General features: G+C 42.3%; 1 protein-coding gene across 1 annotated transcript in view; it reads left to right on the forward strand.

Moving 5' to 3' along the window:
- Positions 1 to 1,253: 1,253 nt before the first annotated feature.
- CACNA1G (calcium voltage-gated channel subunit alpha1 G) overlaps positions 1,254 to 19,410 on the forward strand; it is a 787,437-nt gene continuing 769,280 nt past the window's right edge. Inside the window, exons 1-2 of the mRNA XM_086930846.1 lie at positions 1,254 to 1,360; positions 6,379 to 6,512. Of these exons, the coding sequence (XP_086786972.1) occupies positions 1,268 to 1,360; positions 6,379 to 6,512 (227 nt within the window). The 5' untranslated portion in view covers positions 1,254 to 1,267. The remainder of the gene's footprint in view (positions 1,361 to 6,378; positions 6,513 to 19,410) is intronic.

Consider the following 19,410-nt stretch of genomic DNA (forward strand, 5'->3'; position numbering starts at 1 on the left):
ACATTCTTGGAGCGCCAGGGATCCCGAAGTTGGTATTCATCTACAAAAGTTCCGAGAAAGCCTTTAGTTCTGGGCTTCAACTGTTTTTTATTTTTATTTGAAGTATCCCTTTTCAGATCTTGAATAAAGTTAAAATCCCCTCCACAAATAATTTGTCCTGGGACACCTCTTAACACCTCATGAATTTCTTTCAAAGAAGAAACATCGTCAAGAATTGGGCCGTAGTAGTTCACGAAGTTTAAGGGCTTCCCGTGAAGTTTAACTGTAACCCAAAGCCACCTTCCTTTGGAGTCCCTTCTGGTCTGAATAAACTCCCAGGGTAGATTCCTAGAGAAATAAATTGCTACCCCTCTCTGGGCAGCTCCCGCAGATGAAAAAACAGCTTGACCAAAGTATCTCGGAATAAATAAGTTAGGGTCGTTGGTTTTCAGATGTGTCTCTTGAAAGTATACTACTTGAGGATTTAGTGAGATTACCCACTTTAAGAGAGCCCCATACTTTTGTTTGTTCAACATACCATTAGCATTGATTGACAGTATCTTACATAAATCATGATTCATTTAAACTGAAATGTCTTATCCTTGTCAAGTACCAAATACTGAGAAAATAACTAATACATCCATTGCTTATGTATATTTTTCTCTCTCTTCGTCCTCTCTTGGAATCCTGTGGGCTCCGTGTAGGGAAGGAGGAGGCAAAAGGGTGAGCTAGCGTTTTATAAAAGGGGAAAATACATTTCTTGGGTAAAAAACAGGGTGGGTCCAGTCAGTCGGGTCACCCAGGGTGTAGGAAGAAGACACCCAGTTGAAAAGGAAGGGAGGGAGGAATGTGGTCAGCGTGGAAGTGCGGGGTGTTGCCACATTCCTGGGGTGGGGGGGAGCAGGGGGTGAGAAACGCAGTAAAAAGATACATAAGCAATGAGCCTTTGGAGATGTCATCGAAAGCGTTGTCTGTCACGTGCTGGCCGAGAAGTTGCTCATTTCAAAAGCATTTAAGACCGCATTATTCTCAGCTGAAGTGGCCTATTGCAAAAGGACACCCCGGGAACGTGTGGTGTAAGGGGTAGAGGGGGGCTGAGCATGGGGAATTGTTTGCATTGTTGCTTCGGAGGAGAGTCGCTTTGTTCTGCATTGTTATGCCTTGAACTCAGCCAAGAATTTTACTATTGTGTCTGAGAATCTCTGGGGATTCTTTGCAAAGGTGCGCGTTTCTGTATCTGTTGAGTTCCTTGACCTTTCTCTCCTATACATGGTTTGAGCGCTTCAGCATGCTGGTGATTCTCCTGAACTGTGTGACCCTGGGAATGTTCCATCCCTGTGAGGACATGGTCTGTGATTCGCAGCGCTGCATCATTTTACAGGTACGTATGGCGCTAATGTCTTTCTGAGATCCTGTGCGTTTGTGTGGCGCAGAATGAACTGCATGAATATACTGACTGCATAATGCATATGTGTTTTTGATATATTTTCCTCCATTTGTATAATGTAGAATTCGATACACAATCTAGGAATGCCGCTATTCATGCATTTTGTGAGAAAAATTCAAAAGAAAAAGGACTGGTGATTTTAATAGTGTGCCCTATGCCCCCTCGGCTCACCTGCCCACCTGTCCACCGAGAGCAAACATTGTTCTGTGCTGGAGTTATGGCTTTACTGCAGAGAGACTCTGGCCGGAGGTTGTGTAGCTCAGCTCCTCCAGCAGTCTCCCCCTATAGACCACAGCACCCCCAAGTGAGGGACACCAGAATTACAAGGTTTGCGAACCCTGTTCATAGGCAGGAATCCGACACCAATGCCAGCTTCAGGACGAGCCATGCTGGAATGCTGTCACTAGTGTTGCCACCTCACTGCCTGGCACACCACTCAGCTGGACTGCCAGCTCCACCACACATGTTCTGAAGCACCTCCTGCCACTGAGGTTCAAGGTCGCTGGTACCCAGGGATCCCGCAGCACTGTCACCGACAATACCAACTACTGATGCCAAGTTCCAGAGGTCTTGGGCGTTTCCCTCCATCAATCACTGCACCTCTGAGGGCATCAGAGGTTGCCTCTGGTGGGATCTCATGTACCTTTCACTGCAGGATTCACAAAAGGCTGGGGCTGCAAGCATGTGTCATTCACCAATCACTCCACACCACTTACCAGTTTCACGGCCAATGAGAGGCGTCAGCTCGAGTCACTAAGAGATTCAAGAAGTCAGGATCAATAGCTCCTCCTGAAACAGTGTTAATGATAAGACTTACTTTCAATCAAAGCTTTGAACTGATGTGCACTATGGGTTCAGGAGGACCAGGTGGTACTTGCAGGCCGTGCAAGGTCCCAGATCCTTCCCTACAGAAAGTCATTCTTTTTCTTGCAGCGAGGAGTGCATGAATGGTCTGAGGCTTACCAACTCACTCTGTAACAGGTGTAAGTTCTTAAGTTCGAGTTTTCAAAAAGAGCTTCTCTGTTCACTATGCACATGCTCCACTATCCCCAATGTTCCTGATGCTTCTAGAGAAACAGAAAAGAAGGCCCTCCTTTGAGCATCACAACAGAGCACCATGACACTCTTCTTTCAACACTGAGAGGACTGCCCTGCTCACGCACTGCGTAGGGGATGAGGCCGGCGGAGGAGGAGGATAAGAGAGGATCTAGGGAAGTGATGCTGATAGTTTAAATGAGTATAATGTTTACCTAAAGAAACAATGAGCATTATTAATCAAGCACTAGCATTGTCATGGAAAGGCACCAGTTAGTCATATCTGTTCAGAAAGAGGAGAGTGCTGAAAACCATGTGCTGAGTTAAGGAGGCTCGCCTCTCTTCACAACTCTGCAGTGGAAACAGAAGAGAGAACAAACGTGAAGTCCATGCTTCGATAAGGTGCAGAAGTTTCACAAAGAAGCATTTTAACTTGAGCAAAGAAAGATGAACACAGGGAAATGTAAGGGAATTAACAACAGTGGGTAATGGTAAAGCCTAATTGGGTATACAGGTGGCGGTGAGCACACCACAAGGTGTGCAACATTTCTGAGAATTTACATGGATGTGCAAGTTCTGTATAGTTGGCAATTTCTAGAGAATGCCTCGACTATAGATGATGTCACAGTTATTTATCATCAGGACCACTTTGTAAACCGCTGCAAAAAATCAACAAAAGGGTGAAACACTGATAGGTCAAGTATCATCATCAGTGATGTCAGTACCATGTCATGAGTGATGTAATATGTGAGGTCATATCAGTGCATTGCAGGGGCATAGGTTATAGCTCAGGTAACTATAACCTGCTGAATTACAATGGCTTTGTACAAGTGAAATCTAAGCCTAACTATAACGTCCCAGTAACCTTAGGATTCTTCCGTGAATTTCTAAGGTTTTTTAAATTATTTTTCTTAACGATAACAACCCTGTAACCTTTGGTCATTTATGAGAAAAACAATATATATATATATATATATATACAACAAAACCATAAAAAATATAAGCAATTGAAAAATAAATACATCTATTAATTAATGTAGACAATAAGTAATATATTAAAAAATGAAAAATCCTAAAACACATTTACAAAAAATAAATGTAAAAATAAAAATAATAATAATAAAAAGCAATTGATGCTATAAAATGATGATGTTGGTGAGTGGTACTCTTAGATGTTCATTAGAATGGAGCTCAATGAGAAACCTTGACGGATGCTGCCCATCAAGTTGCAAGCGGTGTATGACTACAGTGCTAGGCTGACTATTTAAGTGTATCCTGAGAGGAAGGAGCTGATCCATCGAAGTGCCAGGCTGTGGATTCCGGTCTCAAGGAGGCATTGCACGAGGATGGGGGGGGGAGACGGTATTGAGTGCAGTCGAGAGGTCAAGTAGGATGAGTGCAGCTGTATCTCCCTTGTCCAAGGTGACGCAGATACCATTGGTGTCAGCAATGAGGGTAGTCTGTGTGATGTTGTTGGGTCTGGATTCGTATTAGGAGGGGTTCAGGAGATGGCTGGCGCTGAGGTGACCAGCCAGTCTGATGTTGATGAGATTTCCTAGTGGTATAAGCGAGGGGTCAAGGTTTTTTCAATGGATTGCTATCATGGTTATTTGGTGATGCAGATTTAAAATAATGAGCAGAGGAGGGTGAAGGGGTCCCAGAACAGCAAAGGAGCAGCAGCAGAAGTGATGAGCACCAAATAGTTATTATCAGGTATGGTAGAAAGATTGTGAATCTGTGAAAGTGGAATGGCCAGGTTAGAAGTTGAATGATTAGGTGAAGACGTACTATGTTACAAATGAAGGGCCAATGTTTGAATAATACTTAACAGGTTGATACCCTCAGCACAGCACCTGAGAGACTGGTCAATTTAACTCATCATTTAGAGATGGCAAAACCCAACAGAATTTTAGGACAGATTATTGGCAAACAAATAGATGGAGAAGAGGACAGGACACTTTGCCTAGACGGTGCCAATGGACTTTGCAAATGGTGACAAGGTCATGTCACGAGAACACTTCCAGTTTTTTTCTAGTCGTTCATCTAAGCTACCTGTGGAAAAGGTAGGAATGAATGTTATAGAGCATGTGAATGTACTGGGAAGTGTGCAATTCCTTGTGTTGGTTTTTCTTGATCACTATTCCACGTAGCCATGGATCAGACGTGTGACAGAGATCCCAGCGGAACAAATGCTAATGGGGTTGAAGGATATGTTAAAGTGGAAAGGCTTCCATACATCATATTTATCGACCAGTGGATGCAACTAAGATCCTTGGCCCTGGAGGAGCAGCTTAGGAAGTATGGAGCATGCGCAATCAGTCAATGTCCTTTTCAAGCAGGTCAGCTGCCACCTTAATAGGTGTATTCTAGTGGCCATAGAAGGAGGAGGGATTTGGAATGAAGTGATGTAGGACAAGGGGTTTGCCTTGAAATTCAGGCTGCCAACTTTCACTTAGTAAGCTTCATTAGACCTGGAGAGAGTAAACTCAACACTAGGGTGTGCCTCGCTCAGGTGTAGCCGGCCCCTAGATTGTATGGAAGGAGAGGAATTTAATGAAAGGATTAAAAGTAAACAGGCAAGTAAGTTAGTGGTTCAATAGGGACAAGGCTGCGAGTACAGTGAATTTAACAGCAAGTGATATGGTGAAGGTCACTCTGTCAGTGAGGGGGGTTCCAAAATGGATGATTTGTTACTCCAAAACGTATACAATGCAGTATTTAGAGAAAATTAACAGCACAATTTGCACTAAACATGGCAGAGCTTGGAACCCAGAAATGACGTATTTGTGCAGGAGTATTTGGGGGCATTTTTTAGAGGTGAAAAGTGATGGAAAACATAGCAAAAGGTGATATATATAGAGAAGTAGAAGACGACCATAAAATGCAAATGGTTTATAATTTCCTATTTTCTAGGGTTTCCATAGCCCTGGGTGCTATCTCTGTTTTTAGAAAATATATATAAAGAGTGAGATGTTTGGTATCTTGAGTGTGAGACTGAGTGTGGGATTGCATGGGCATGTGAGAGTTAGCATGTTATGTAGTCTATTGCCAAGGTGTTACTACTCCCATGATGCTTAAATAGTGGATTGGTCATCAGCAGGCATTATCATAAATAGAATAGCAATCATCCTTCAATAGAGGTTAGTCTCCACCGGGCCATAAAACATCGGTCACACTCGCCCTACCCCAAAAAAGGCTATTGGGCCTTAAACACCTAGCTATGACCCTCAGCCACTGGAGGGCTGATCAGGCTAGAAATATTTATCTCACATCTTATAAAGTTAGCTGTTCTCAATAGAGGTGTTGGTGCTGTGCTGTCATGCTGTCTTGCACTGATATGTATCAGTATTTGCCTATTGTTATGAATTCTGAACATAAATGTAAGTGTGAATTGAGGCACCTTCAAGAGTATGAGCTGAAAATGTGTGTTGCTAAAGGGCTGAGCACACAGTAGGGAAGATCACTAACTTGTGCAAACTACTAAGTTACATAGCAACGGTTTTCTTCTACAAATACCCTCTTCATATACAAGTTTTGTTGATATTTTGATTTAGCGAGATCATTAACTCGTCATCTGCCATATAGAGCACACGCATGGAGTATTTGCAAACAGAAACGTTGTGCAATTGATCTGTGTGTTGGCTTTAGTACTGTGGTTGTCTTAAGATATTCGGTATATTGTGAGCCTAAGGCATCTTTCTCATTTCTTTGATCAGTTCCCATTTTCCTTCAAGGCTATGCTTAAAAGGAAATCTTGTTTTCTTTGACTGAAAATGGGAGCTTGGAATCCTAGCTTTTAATTTTAGCAAGGAAACCATCTGTCCCTTTTTAGTGTGTGCTGCTAATTCTCTCCTCCCACATCAAGTAACTCTAGCTCCAAATGACTTTTAACTTTATCATTCTTTTTTTGTTTGCAGGGCTTTGATGATTTTATTTTTACATTTTTTGCTGTGGAAATGATATTCAAGATGGTCGCACTTGGCATCTTTGGGAAGCAGTGTTACTTGGGAGACACATGGAACCGGCTGGACTTTTTCATCGTCCTCGCTGGGTAAGGTTCAGAATGTTTTTATGACTCTGTATTCACTCTAATTATTTTTGCTAACTAGTGGTAGTTAGGAATGTGTGCATCCGCGCAATAACAAACACTTAGGGCCATATGTATGAACACATTTTCCCATAGACACAGAATTGGTAAAACCCTTTGATACATCTGGCCCATACTCTCTTCCCCAAGTGCTGGTAGAAAAGATGTTTGATGAAAGGGCGTGAAGAAATGCGGAGCAGCAGGGAGCTCTTGAAGTGCCATCTGATGAGTGTTGGGTGGATTTTTGGCACTGTGAGATCATGGGTCCTTGATAGAGGAAGCGCTCCTAAGAAAGAGGATTGGGTCTGAGATAGAAGTGATCTTTAATGGTTCAATGATCGCAGTTCAATACAATTGAACACTAAGTCTGATTTTGCTTTTCATGTCGGATAGTGAGGCACCCAGAGTTTCGCTGCATTCTTTAGGGTTTACACTAAGATCCGTCTCTTCTCTGGACCTTCCAGACAGAGCTTTATAGATCTCTCTAACACATTCTTCTTTAGATTGCTACAGGCAGTGGCTCATAAATAAGTGAGAAAGCATGCCCCATGAAAAAATAGGTACCTTTTCAAGTGTCAGAATGGCGAATTGGGCATTTAGGATAAATACTACAACCTTAGTTGAACAGAATTCGAAAGTTGAAAGATACAATATATGGCTGCATAGTAGAATAACAAGGGCGCTAAGGGGTCTTATGCAAGTGCAAGTAAGGAAAATAGCTCAACTTTCACCATATTCATAGTGAAATTCAGACATTATTGGGATGCAAAGAACCTTGAAAACTCTTCGGACCCTATACACCTACGCGCGTCATAACAAATAACCTATTATAACCTGGAAAAAATGTAACCAATTTATAAGGTATACCTGAAATTCCATTTAATCTTGTGGGATTTGGACCAAAAGCTTTAAAAATGCCTCAAATGTGTGAGATATTGGGGTGCCTTTATTCCATTTTTCTGCCAAGTTCTGCGCAAATGTTTGGTGTGAAGAAAAGTTTACATACAGAGCATGACCTGGAGTGGTGTCTAATTCTGATAGATTGTTGCTGTATTAGATTTTAATACTGGCGGTGAAAAAGACAGTCATGCATGGTTTAGTGGGGATATTTCTAAGCAGGTGGGTGGATGCACTCATGAAGTGTAAGTTGTTCGTTAAAGATCTACCAATCCTAATTCAAATGTTGAACAATAACATGATCTCAGCAAACATACATGGGTCCGTGTTGAGCATGGCTGGTGTTGAGGTGAATAAATGTATCCCCGTCAACCATATAAACGTTCTCTAATGAAAGTATGTGTTAGGAAAATAACATTGTCATTTTCAGTGCTCAAGCTCATAGATTTATACTATTATATGCTATTGAATGAAGAAATGTAGATTTATAATAGGCGCGAAGAAATATGGTGTTCTGTCGACAATGTGCCAAGTGGCATGTCTGTAGGGTGCACACAAGGGAACTGCTGTGGCTGTGACGTATACTTTGCAAGGAGCAAGGAAAGCCTGTAGAAAAGTCATCAGTGTGCATTGTTGGTAGGGCCACTGACCATGTACAGCAACTGGTAAACAAAGTGTCGAAAAGAACCTTGCATGAATCCGATATTTATAGGCCTGCAATTTTCAATGCAGCGTTGCAAGAAAACCACCTGGTCCTATTCAATTTTTTAATTGAAGAAAATGTGTTGGATCTAGTGCAGTAACTGTGATTTGGCAAGAAAATGTTCATATGCAGTTTATGTTCAATTGCACATTTAACGGTCATCATAACTGATAAACCTCGTATCCCTCTTTTTGTATATTTTGTGCGTACTTAAAATTGTGATTCCATTTTCTGAACCTCAATGCCCAAACCATGTCGAAATACACCTCTGAATCCTCTAAGAGATAGATTCCTTCTGTAGTAATGGTGGAAGAGGTCCTACTACATCTTGTACCCTTAGAAATTATACTTACACCCTGGCACCCAGGATGTGCCTCAAGCTGCCCGCAGGTGGTCCTGCTCTCCTGCTCCCCTGCACCCTGCCCTTTACTTACAATCCTGCTTCTGTACACCACAGCACTTCCATCCCCTGCCTCCCTGGTGCATCCCTTCTACTTATCCCAATCCTTGACCCCACTGACTTGATGCTACTCCAGAGTATTTCCCTTGCTAGTCTCCAGTTACACGCCTACACAAAAATTATCGTTGCTGCACTCCATGGGGGTTTGATCCATTTCTTTGCTGGTATACTCCATTTGTGTCATACTGTAGTTCGGCTGAATCAGTAGAATGAATCCCTAAAGGACATTTGAATTCAATACTTGGAGGGATAATTTAAATGCAAACAACACTGATGAATCCTGCACATCTTAACTACACCACCATACCCTGCTCCTCTCTGTTGCTTGACTCTTGGAAATTGTCTCTCCAGCTGGATTCTTCAATGCTCTGGCTCCATTTCCTTTTAGACTCTCCTATTCTAGGTGCCTTGTTGTATGCAGACTGCTTCAGTGGTACCATATTCAAAAAAATTTTATGGGTACTTGTTGCACAGTTTTTCCCTGATGAAACTGGCTTCATTACTGGGGTCTGACTCTTCTCGCTATTCAAGACCCTGTTTGCACATAGGAGAGGATTAGTCTTGCAGTAACAATCTGGCATGATGAAAGCAAAGGCCATCCCCACCCAAGTAAGACCTGCCCTACTTAGGTCTTGGCTAAGGCTGGACTTCATTGAAGTAAGAGACTTCTTGTTCAGAGACTTGAAGATCTTGTTACAGTGATTGGAGTAGGACTAAGGATTGCTCTGCGTTTGCTTTAAGCTGGCTTTTCCTAACTAGGGCTTAGAAAACTCCTGTAAGTTCTATTAGTGCCGGAGGCTCTGCGCTCCAGCAGGATTCCCATTTTGCCCGGAGCTGCAGTAGTGTCTTGGAAATTCACTGGCTCGGTAATGTGCTAAATTCCTCTCACCTTCTTTTTGCCTATTAGTCCAGTCTTACCCTGAGAACCGCAACACGTTTCTGTACATGCAGAGGTCAAAGGCTGAGGCTTACTCTAAGCCTACTCACTGCTACTGCAGTGCAAGGAATGGCAGGTGCCCAGAACTGGAGCAGGGTCGATTACATTTATATAATCTTCATAGTGCTGGAGTGGACGCTACTTCATATTCATTTGACGCCTTTTTACTGCCTTTTAGGGGTTCTCTTTCCACACACAGTCTGGTACTTTTCCAGAAAAAGGAGAAAGAATGGAGAGCTATTTTAAGACGTAGGGTGAGATCAGGACAGTTCTGGTACTTTAGCTAGCAGTTAATTGGGTAACATGGGTCATAAATGTGTACGGAAGCAAAGGTATATATGGAGGGCCACGAGAAGGTAAGCTTCCATGTCCTCTTCCTCGTTTTCTTATGAGCCTGCGCTTGAGAGTTGACATTGCACAACTTATGAGGTGAAATTAACACTAGGCATTGTTGTAGCTATTAGTCAGCCTATTTCTTTACCAGTTGCCCTTTGGTGTAGCTATGTTTAGTCTTCTTTATCTTCTGCATCACATTTGGACTCTTAATTTATTTCCACGGAGAAGGGGGCTTACTAAGTTCTAATGTCCAGAGCAGATACATTTCTAAGTGTCCTGTAGTTGATTTTGGGTCACCTTCACAATTATATTTTGTTTGCATCCTCAGATGTTCTCTCCTCATCACACTTTGCACAACCTTCTCCTCTTTCTGCTACTGTAGAACCCAACTTAAAGAAGCGGAACAGCTGGATGTATTTTCAGTTATCAAATATGTATGTAAAATGCAACGTGAGCTGAAACTTCCAAATGGATTGCTTGCACCTAGCCCGTGGACGGGTAAGCAGAGGTGGTCCTGTAACTTTCCGAGCTGGCCTAAATCTTGTTCTGTCACCTGACAGGCAATCAATAAATCAATCAATCATTTGTAAAACGTACTACATACCCGTGAGGGTCTCAAGGCGCAAGGGGGGTGCTGCTACTGTTCGAAGAGCCAGGTCTTGAGGAGTCTCCAGAAGGTTAGAAGGTCTTCGGTCTGCCGTAGGCGGATGATGAGGGTGTTCCACGTCTTGTCGGCGAGGTGGGAGAATGATTTGCCGCTGCCAGTCACTCTTCGGATGCGGGGGACGGTGGCGAGGGTGTGGTCTGCAGAGCGGAGCTGGCGGTCGGGGGTTTAGAGGCTGAGCCGTCTGTTGAGGTACGGTGGTCCGGTGTCGTGTAGTGTCTTGTGTGCGTGGGTGAGGAGCTTGAAGGTTATCCTCTTGTTGATGGGGAACCAGTGCATCACACTTGTATAACCCAATTAGTGCTGAAAGTCTTATAAGCTTTCAATTTAGATGATTCATGCTTGACCACACTAGTGCTGATGTAGAGGTAGGTACAGCCGGCACAGCAAACCAGGTTGTGCTGCAGAATTAGGACTGAGAAAGCTAATTACAAGAGCCTTCATCTGAAGCACCACTTCTTAGGGCAAATGTTTTTTAGAAAGCACACCTTGTTTGAGTTCCAAATGATGATCTTCAGTATCTATGCCCACATTCTCCTGGTTCAAACTAAACCCAAGCCATCTCTGGGGCACTTTCCACTTTTTGAAGACCATGTTTGTCTCGGTCACTGATCCCCTGTGGAGTGTCACTGAGCGAACAGGCCTCACCAGCACTAGCCAATTCTGAGCCTTGTTGCAATGTGGATTCTTTTCTTCATGTGGACATTTGCTAATGGTCTGCACTCAGTTTATACATTTCTTTCATGTTAAATAACCATACCCAGGGTGGGATTTCTTTGTATATGAATCAGGTGCTAGTGGTCCATGGGTTGTCTGATGGTGGCTCTGGTTGGTTTCTGATATGTTTCTATTATAAATAATAAAAGACACAGATGATAAATATTATTTTGTGCTCTGGTATCCTCTTCTGTATGGCCAAGCCTGGTGACTGGCTGGCTATGTCCACATTCAATAATCTCCGGAAGCGGTAAATGGGTGAGGTAGTTGTCTCAATCATCTTCATTGCCCTCAATCCTGGTCTTCCCAGTCTGCATCGCCCCCACCCTGCTTTCTATACAGTGGACACCAGTCTATTGAATGAAGAAACCAATTTTGTGTCTAAGCAGGAGAATAAACGGTGTTGGGTCTAATACCTTTGATAGAGGTTAGAAAGTAGGATTGTGTGGATTCAAAAGAGAAAGGAATTCTTAAGTAGGTAACAGGGACAGAGGTGAGGCACAGCATGCCTCATTTTAACAACGATTAGTATGTAATGAGGTATTATACAATTTGCATAGAAGATCAGCTGAACGAAGAAGGACTGAGTATTGCTTGGTTAGTCAAGACTGTTAGAAAGTGAAGAGGGTCCATACTGCACAAACATGTTGCATGAGTTCCTAATGGTGCAAAGTTGTCCACACAAACACTAGTCCCTTCAGCTAAGTTACCAACCTGTGCTTATGCGAGGTCTCATTAGATATTATGGGGAACAGCGTTTCCAACGCAACTTTTACCACGCAGTACCTTTACCACGCAACTTTTACACCGCAAGTCGTTACAGCGGCTTGCGCTGGGGGGCGCTGTAGTATAGGGAATAGTTTAATTTACTATCCAAAACCTTCCCTACTATCCACAGGGACTGGAGTTGGAATAGTAAATTAAACTATTCACTATCCAGCGCCCCCAACGCAAGTCGTTGTAACGACTTGCGTTGTAAAACCTGCGTGGTAAAACCTGCGTGGTAAAGGCATGCGTTGTAAAAGCATGCGTAGTAACGACATACATCCGATATTATACTCATACTACCATCACGATTTGCAAAGTGACGCAAATGGGGAACAAAATGGACTCAGAACTAAAATATTGCTCTTCACCACAGCTCTGTGTAACTGTTCTCAACTAGTCCTGTGCCCAGTTCATGTTACTATAACACCAGACATACATTAGACATAAGCATGGGCGGAAAATCCGTTTCGCTCGCGGATTTTGCGGATTTTCGGTAAATTCGCAATCCGCGAGATCCGCGAATCTCCCGCAAAATCCGCAAATCCGCGAGCAGCGGATTTTATGGCTTGCTCGCACTGTTCGCGTGAGTTCGCGGCTTGCCAGTACAACTTCGCACCCCGCGAGTAAGTGCTAAATTGCAGAAATACGATCTTAGCAAAACTGAAACTACTTACCAGGTTCAAAAGTTCAGGCTCATCATTAGTAGCCATTTCCTGTAGTGCTTCCTGAGGGGCCCCTCCAGAGTTCAGTTGCCAGTTGCAACTATTATGTGACCCTGCTCTGAACCTCAGAATAGTTACACATATGCCACAAAGGTCCTGAATTACAGCTAAGGGAGACAAGCAGGAGCCAGGCTGGAAGTTAAAATCCATTAATCAGCCCCTAATTCATTATTGTCAGTTGGGGCAGGGCAGGTGTTGTAACTAATTTTGCAACAATGAAAGCACTTAGCAAGTGCAAAAGATCACTAATCAGGAAGCACTAAGGAAGCAGGTGCCAGCTAAAAAAATATTCTGTGACACATTAATCAGCCCCAAATTAATTCAGGTCACTTGAGGCAGGGAAGGTGTGCTTTGCTTTGCCGAAAATAATGTACACTGGACAACCAGAGGGTGTGGTGATGTGGTGATGAAACAGAGGGTGGCATGGGTGGGCCAGAGGGTAGCATGAGTAGTCAGAGAGTGGCAGTGGTGACAGAGAGTGGCAGTGATGAAGAAGAGTGTCCCAAACAGGCTGGACACGTAGAAACAACAAGTTCGCAAAACTTGCGACCCGACAGGTAAGTTCGCAAATTGCGAAATTGTAAAAACCCTCGCGAACTGGCAGAAACACGCGCGAACACAAAAAAAAAAAATCCGCAAATTCGCGGGAATTCGCGGATTTTGCGGATTGCGAGTTCGCAAATCCGCTAAATTCGCGAACGCGAGATTCGCAAAATTCGCCCATGCTTAATTAGACATTATATTTACAAGTGAGAGACCGCTTCCTGAGACCACTGTGCATTTAGAGTATGCTCAGGCCATGGCCGGCTAGCTAAACAGCTCTTAGTTGTTGAGATACATATTTCCAGATAGGAAAAAAAAAAAAATTGTTTGCCAACAAAAGTTTCCATTGACTCGTCGACCCCCTAAAACATTGTAAATATTTTCAATTTTTTTCCGAAGTAACCTTCGAGCAAAATCTGCTAAACGCACAGATTCCTTTAAAAGGGGAAGAAGAAAACTGATATAACCTAATTGAAGGCAAAGATGCAAGCATTGAATTGAAGTCTGTAAATTTCTACAAAGAAAAAAACTGAAACAGTAGCAGGAGATTAGAAGCGAAGCTAAAACACGCTCTATCAACGCTGAAGTAGAAGAAACCACATTTCAATGTGAAAGTACTGTTTAGAATTAATACTAAATGCACCCTGAACCTTGAACGGAACAATGCACTCAATTTCAGGTGCATTTTGTTAAAGAAATAGAACAAGTTGAACTTTCCCTACACCAGTAAAAGTACACTGAATACAGTCAAGGTTGGGGTACCATGAAACAATATGTTACAATAAATGTGTTTCTATTGCTTTGGAAGATGTTAATTTCCACAAGTATTCAGACTCATTGTAAATATGTTTAGCAACAAGTCCCACGGAGTGCAATTTACAATTTTAAAGTGTGTGGGATGAGATGTTTGTGCATTTTCTGGATCCTCTTAAACTTTGTCAACAGAGGTACAAGCTTAAGTCGTCATTGAAAATTATGTCAACACACGACTTCTGTTCTGTGGTAGTAATTTTTATATGTGCTGCACTAGACTATTGCACTCTTCATGAACAATGCTTTAATGAACAAACTGCATACTTTTCGGAGTTCAGCTGCTCTGTGCTCTCTAGATGAATAGAAATTCCATCATATTAAGCCAGCTTTAACCATTGCTGCGAGCTCTGAGTGAGACGGTGGTGCTGGCTCACAGTGGCGGTGAGGTTGTAGCAAGCACTACCTAGAAACGTTGCTGGTTATGGTAGAGAGACAAAATATCGAAATTAAAATATCGATATACAATAATACCGATGTTTTAATTTCGATGGGATAGAATATCGATGTGCAATAATATCGATAGACAGAATATCGATATTAAGGTATGTATGTTAGTAATATCGAAATTGTGTTTAGTGTTATGTATTTTATTATGTTGTTTATATGTTTGTTAAATATGTTTTTAATGTATGTTTAGAAATGAGTAATTTAGTATACATTTTGCGTTTTAGTATCAGAGCGGGTTGTGGGTTTATAGGGGAATAGGGTGGGAAGTAATTTAATTATAATTAATTAATTATTATTATTATTTTTAAATATTTTTGATTAATAAATAATTATTAATTAATAATTAATTGGTAATTAATTATTATTAATTAGTTAATTAAATTAATTAGAGTTAATGTAGTAATATTTATTATTTTTTGTTATTGTTAATTAATAATTAATTGGTAATTAATTATAATTAAGTGATTAAATGACAATAACATTTTTTATGTGATTTATTTATGTGTAGTGGGTTGTGTGTCTATTGGGAAATAGGGTGTGACATTATTAAACTAAATTAATTAAAGAGATTGTATTTATTTATTGGTATTTATTGTTAATTAATTGTTAATTAATTAATTGGTAATTCGTTTTTTAATTATTTCATAATATTAATTATAAATAATTTATTAATAAATATTGTTTATTCTTGTAAATATCTTGTTAATCAATTATTCATTGGTAATTAATTAATAATTGGTAATTAATATGTGTTAATTAGTTAATTAATAATTACATCAATGTAATAATATTAATTGTTGTTAATTGTTTAATTTATATTTATATTAATTGTGTTTTTTTGTATGAGTAGTGTGTTGTGTGTTAAAGGGGGAGTAGTGTGGGAAGTAATTTTTACCCCCATGCTATCCAACGCTTTCCCTACTGTTGCACCCTCTGGAGTGAGAATAGTAATTTTTACCCTTACGCTATCCAACGCTTTCCCTACTGTTGCACCCTTTAGAGTGGGAATAGTAATTTTTACCCCTACGCTATCCAACGCTTTCCCTACTGTTGCACCCTCTGGAGTGGGAATAGTAATTTTTAACCCTACGCTATCCAACGCTTTCCCTACTGTTGCACCCTTTTTAGTGGGAATAGTAATTTTTACCCCTACGCTATCCAACGCTTTCCCTACTGTTGCACCCTTTGGAGTGGGAATAGTAATTTTACCCCTACGCTATCCAACGCTTTCCCTACTGTTGCACCCTCTGGAGTGGGAATAGTCATTTTTACCCCTCGGCTATCCAACGCTTTCCCTACTGTTGCACTCTGTAGAGTGGGACCAGTAATTTTTACCCCTACGCTATCCAACGCTTTCCCTACTGTTGCACTCTCTGGAGTGGGAATAGTAATTTTTAACCCTACGCTATCCAACGCTTTCCCTACTGTTGCACCCTTTTTGGTGGGAATAGTAATTTTTACCCCTACGCTATCCAACGCTTTCCCTACTGTTGCACCCTTTGGAGTGGGAATAGTAATTTTTACCCCTACGCTATCCAACGCTTTCCCTACTGTTGCACCCTCTGGAGTGGGAATAGTCATTTTTACCCCTACGCTATCCAACGCTTTCCCTACTGTTGCACTCTGTAGAGTGGGACCAGTAATTTTTACCCCTACGCTATCCAACGCTTTCCATACTGTTGCACTCTCTGGAGTGGGAATAGTAATTTTTACCCCTACGCTATCTAACGCTTTCCCTACTGTTGCAATATGTGGAGTAAGTATATATATTAATTTATATGTAGAGTTTAAAATTTATTTTAAATGTATATGTATTAGTTATTATTTTTTAAATATGTTTTAATGTTTATATTTATAATTCGTTAAATTATATGTATTTTTAAATTATTTGTACATTATTATTAATACATTTAAAAAAACGATAATTTTAACTTCGATATTTTTGTACTACGATATTTTATTTTCGATATTTTTGCACTTACCTTTATGTAGATAGAACTCCGATATTTTTGATGTCGATATTTTTGTGTCGATATTTTTGTATGTCTATATTCTGTCTGTCGATATTATGTCATAGATTCGCTGGATATATCTAGAAGAGCCTGGCACAGATATCCCACGGGGCAATTGAGGTCACCCAAGATGAAGCTTGTTGGCACTTCTTAAATTGTGATGCCAATCTCCCACGGTTCGTTAGCATTTTTAGGGCACGCCCCTCTTCCCTACTTGTAAACCATTAGTGTGCTGGGATACTGAAGGCTTGCTAGGTTTCGACCCAGCATTTCTACTTCGTTTTAGTAAAGCGTTTTAGTGAATATAGGTCTAGATCCAATCTCGGTGCTCTCTGCTTGCGTTCTTCTGCTGAGCTTTAAAGCTACCGTGAGTTAGCACCATGCAGAATCTCTACATGCATAAATGAACCAAACTGAAGATGTTATGGAGAACTCCTCTGGAAAATTGCCATTTTCTTGTAATCATGTGTCATAGTTGGTGGTGCTGATGGCCAGCAAGGATACCGAAGGGCAGCGGAAGCAGGCCTTGGGCAGGGGGAAGAGTAGGACCTTCTCTGCTTCAGGAGATTTAGGAGGAGGTGGGTTGCAGCAGGCAGCTATTGCAGTTCATCACCGCATCTTGGCAGTGCCAGAACAATTGCTCTGAGAGACGCAGAGAGGATGGATGTGTCCAGCGTGCCTTCTAAAAAGGACATCCAGGACGCCCTTGCGATCATGAGTGGCGAGCACGATGCAGGGACTAGTGCTAAGGAGCCTCAGAGCCAGAACATACTCGTAGGAGGGCTGCCTCTGCAGGCTGACAGCAGTGGTACTGGCATGTGGAACATGATGCCCAGGAGGGGCAATGGTGTGGCCTGCCAGACTTGTGATCATTGAGCCCTCATGCAGGTGGGTGAGTAAGGGCTCACAAATGGGGAAGATGGGATTGGGAAGGCTGATGGGGCACAGACCCGCACAGGAATGAGAGAGGAAAATGCTTTTGACCCGGCAGCACAAGATGACCGCAGACCCCTGGACCCCAGAGCAACCCCCACATGAGGAGCGAAGATAACCGGCCCAAGTGCCTAGTTGGAAGAAATAAGAGACAGCACAGGAGGGCAGGACTCACCACACCCCAGCATTAGACATGTAGATGCAGTACTCTGATTGGCATACATGGAGTCAGAGGAGGAAAGTAAGGGCTCGTCGATTGACGTGAGGTAGTAAGGAGTGAGGGAGAAATCAATTCAGTGTCAGAAAGAGAAGAACAGGATAGGAGAGGTTGGGTTAAAGAGAAAGGGGGAAGAAGAAAGGGGATCTTGACACAAGAGGGCATGTCAAGGGTAAGGAGAGCTAGGTCAGCTTGCAGAGACATGACAGGGGATACCTAGGGCTAAGTGCCAATTGCCAGTGAGCGGTGCAGACGGCATACAGATAAGTCGTGGAAAAAGACCAAGCAGAGCGATGTCAGTACAAGCAGATGTGAAGCGAATGGAGAGTGAGTATGAGGATGAATGGTGGGAAGGGAAAAGGACCCAGGTAGGAGCAAAGTAGTAGCGAAAGAGAGAGGGCGAAGGAGGGGAAGAACTAGAAGATGGTCCAGGAAGGACTAAGGGATAGTCCAGTTTTCAGAAGGCGTTGTTTGAATCATGGGAAAATTATCTGGAAGAGAAGGAGGATGACCGCAAAGAAGGGATGGGCAAAAAAAGTAGGTGAGATTGGAAAAGCAGATGAAGGGGGAGGTAAGACAAGGAAAATCAGGTCCAAGGACCGGAATGGATGGGGAGAAGGAGTTTATACTGGTTGGGGTACGGGACAGGACACAGCAGATATGGATAAGAAGGACAAGGGGAAGGTAGAAGAGGTAAACACAGGAAGAAGGTCCCATACTTGGGAGTAAAGAATGCACTATGTAGCCATTTGCTGATGAGCACAAAAGACAATATTTGAGGGAATGACTATGTAGTTTTCTTTAAGCTGTTGCACAGGGAGACAAGGTGCAAAGAAGGGTCAAAAGCATCTAAAAAGGAAGAAAGGAAATTGGCAAAACACCCATAAGTATCCACTAACATTGAAATATAGATGGCAGCGGTCACTATCTATGCTATTGTCATGTGTCATTAGGAGACGCTGGAGGCAGGCATAGGGCTATGTAAATACATGAAGGTGATCAGGTGTGCCATTTTAAGCTTTGTGATGCTGGCCTGGTTGAGACACAATGAGGACTTTCAGTCACAGTGGAGCATGAACCACCACAAGGCATGAGGAGAATTAGACCATGAGTTACGGTTGCAAGTTATGACCTCAACCAGACCATTGACAATTCTACACGTGGCAAGCGGATTGCCACTTTCTATACAGCATTTTCCAGGCCCTGCCACCTTAGGGATGTGGGCTCATAGGAAGGAATGCTGGAAACATAGTATGGAAGCCTGTTGTGGATATCCGACCGTGCAAGTTCAGATATGAATGAATGAATGAATGAATGAAAGTGAATTTATAACAGCGCGATTGCTCCCTGAGGCGTCCAAGCGCTAAAAGAGGAACCAGTGAAGGATAAAGAGGTTGAGAACCAGAAAAAGAGGGAAAAACTGAGTTAAATTAAACGGAATTGAATAGGTGTGTTTTTAATTGTTTACGGAAGGAAACGAGATCAGGGTTGGATCTCAGGTGAGACGGGAGGGAGTTCCAGATCTTGGCGGCGTTGAAGGCGTACGTCCTTCCGCCAGATCTAGACCTTTTGACTCTGGGGACTGCTGCCATGAAGGCCTGACTAGAGCGCAGATTTCTACCTGGGTGATACTGGCTTACTAGATCACGGGTGATTGGAGGACCCGAATCCCAGAAAGCCTGTTGGGCAATAC

Source organism: Lissotriton vulgaris, chromosome 7 (assembly GCF_964263255.1).
Source record: "Lissotriton vulgaris chromosome 7, aLisVul1.2, whole genome shotgun sequence".
Lineage (NCBI taxonomy): Eukaryota > Metazoa > Chordata > Amphibia > Caudata > Salamandridae > Lissotriton > Lissotriton vulgaris.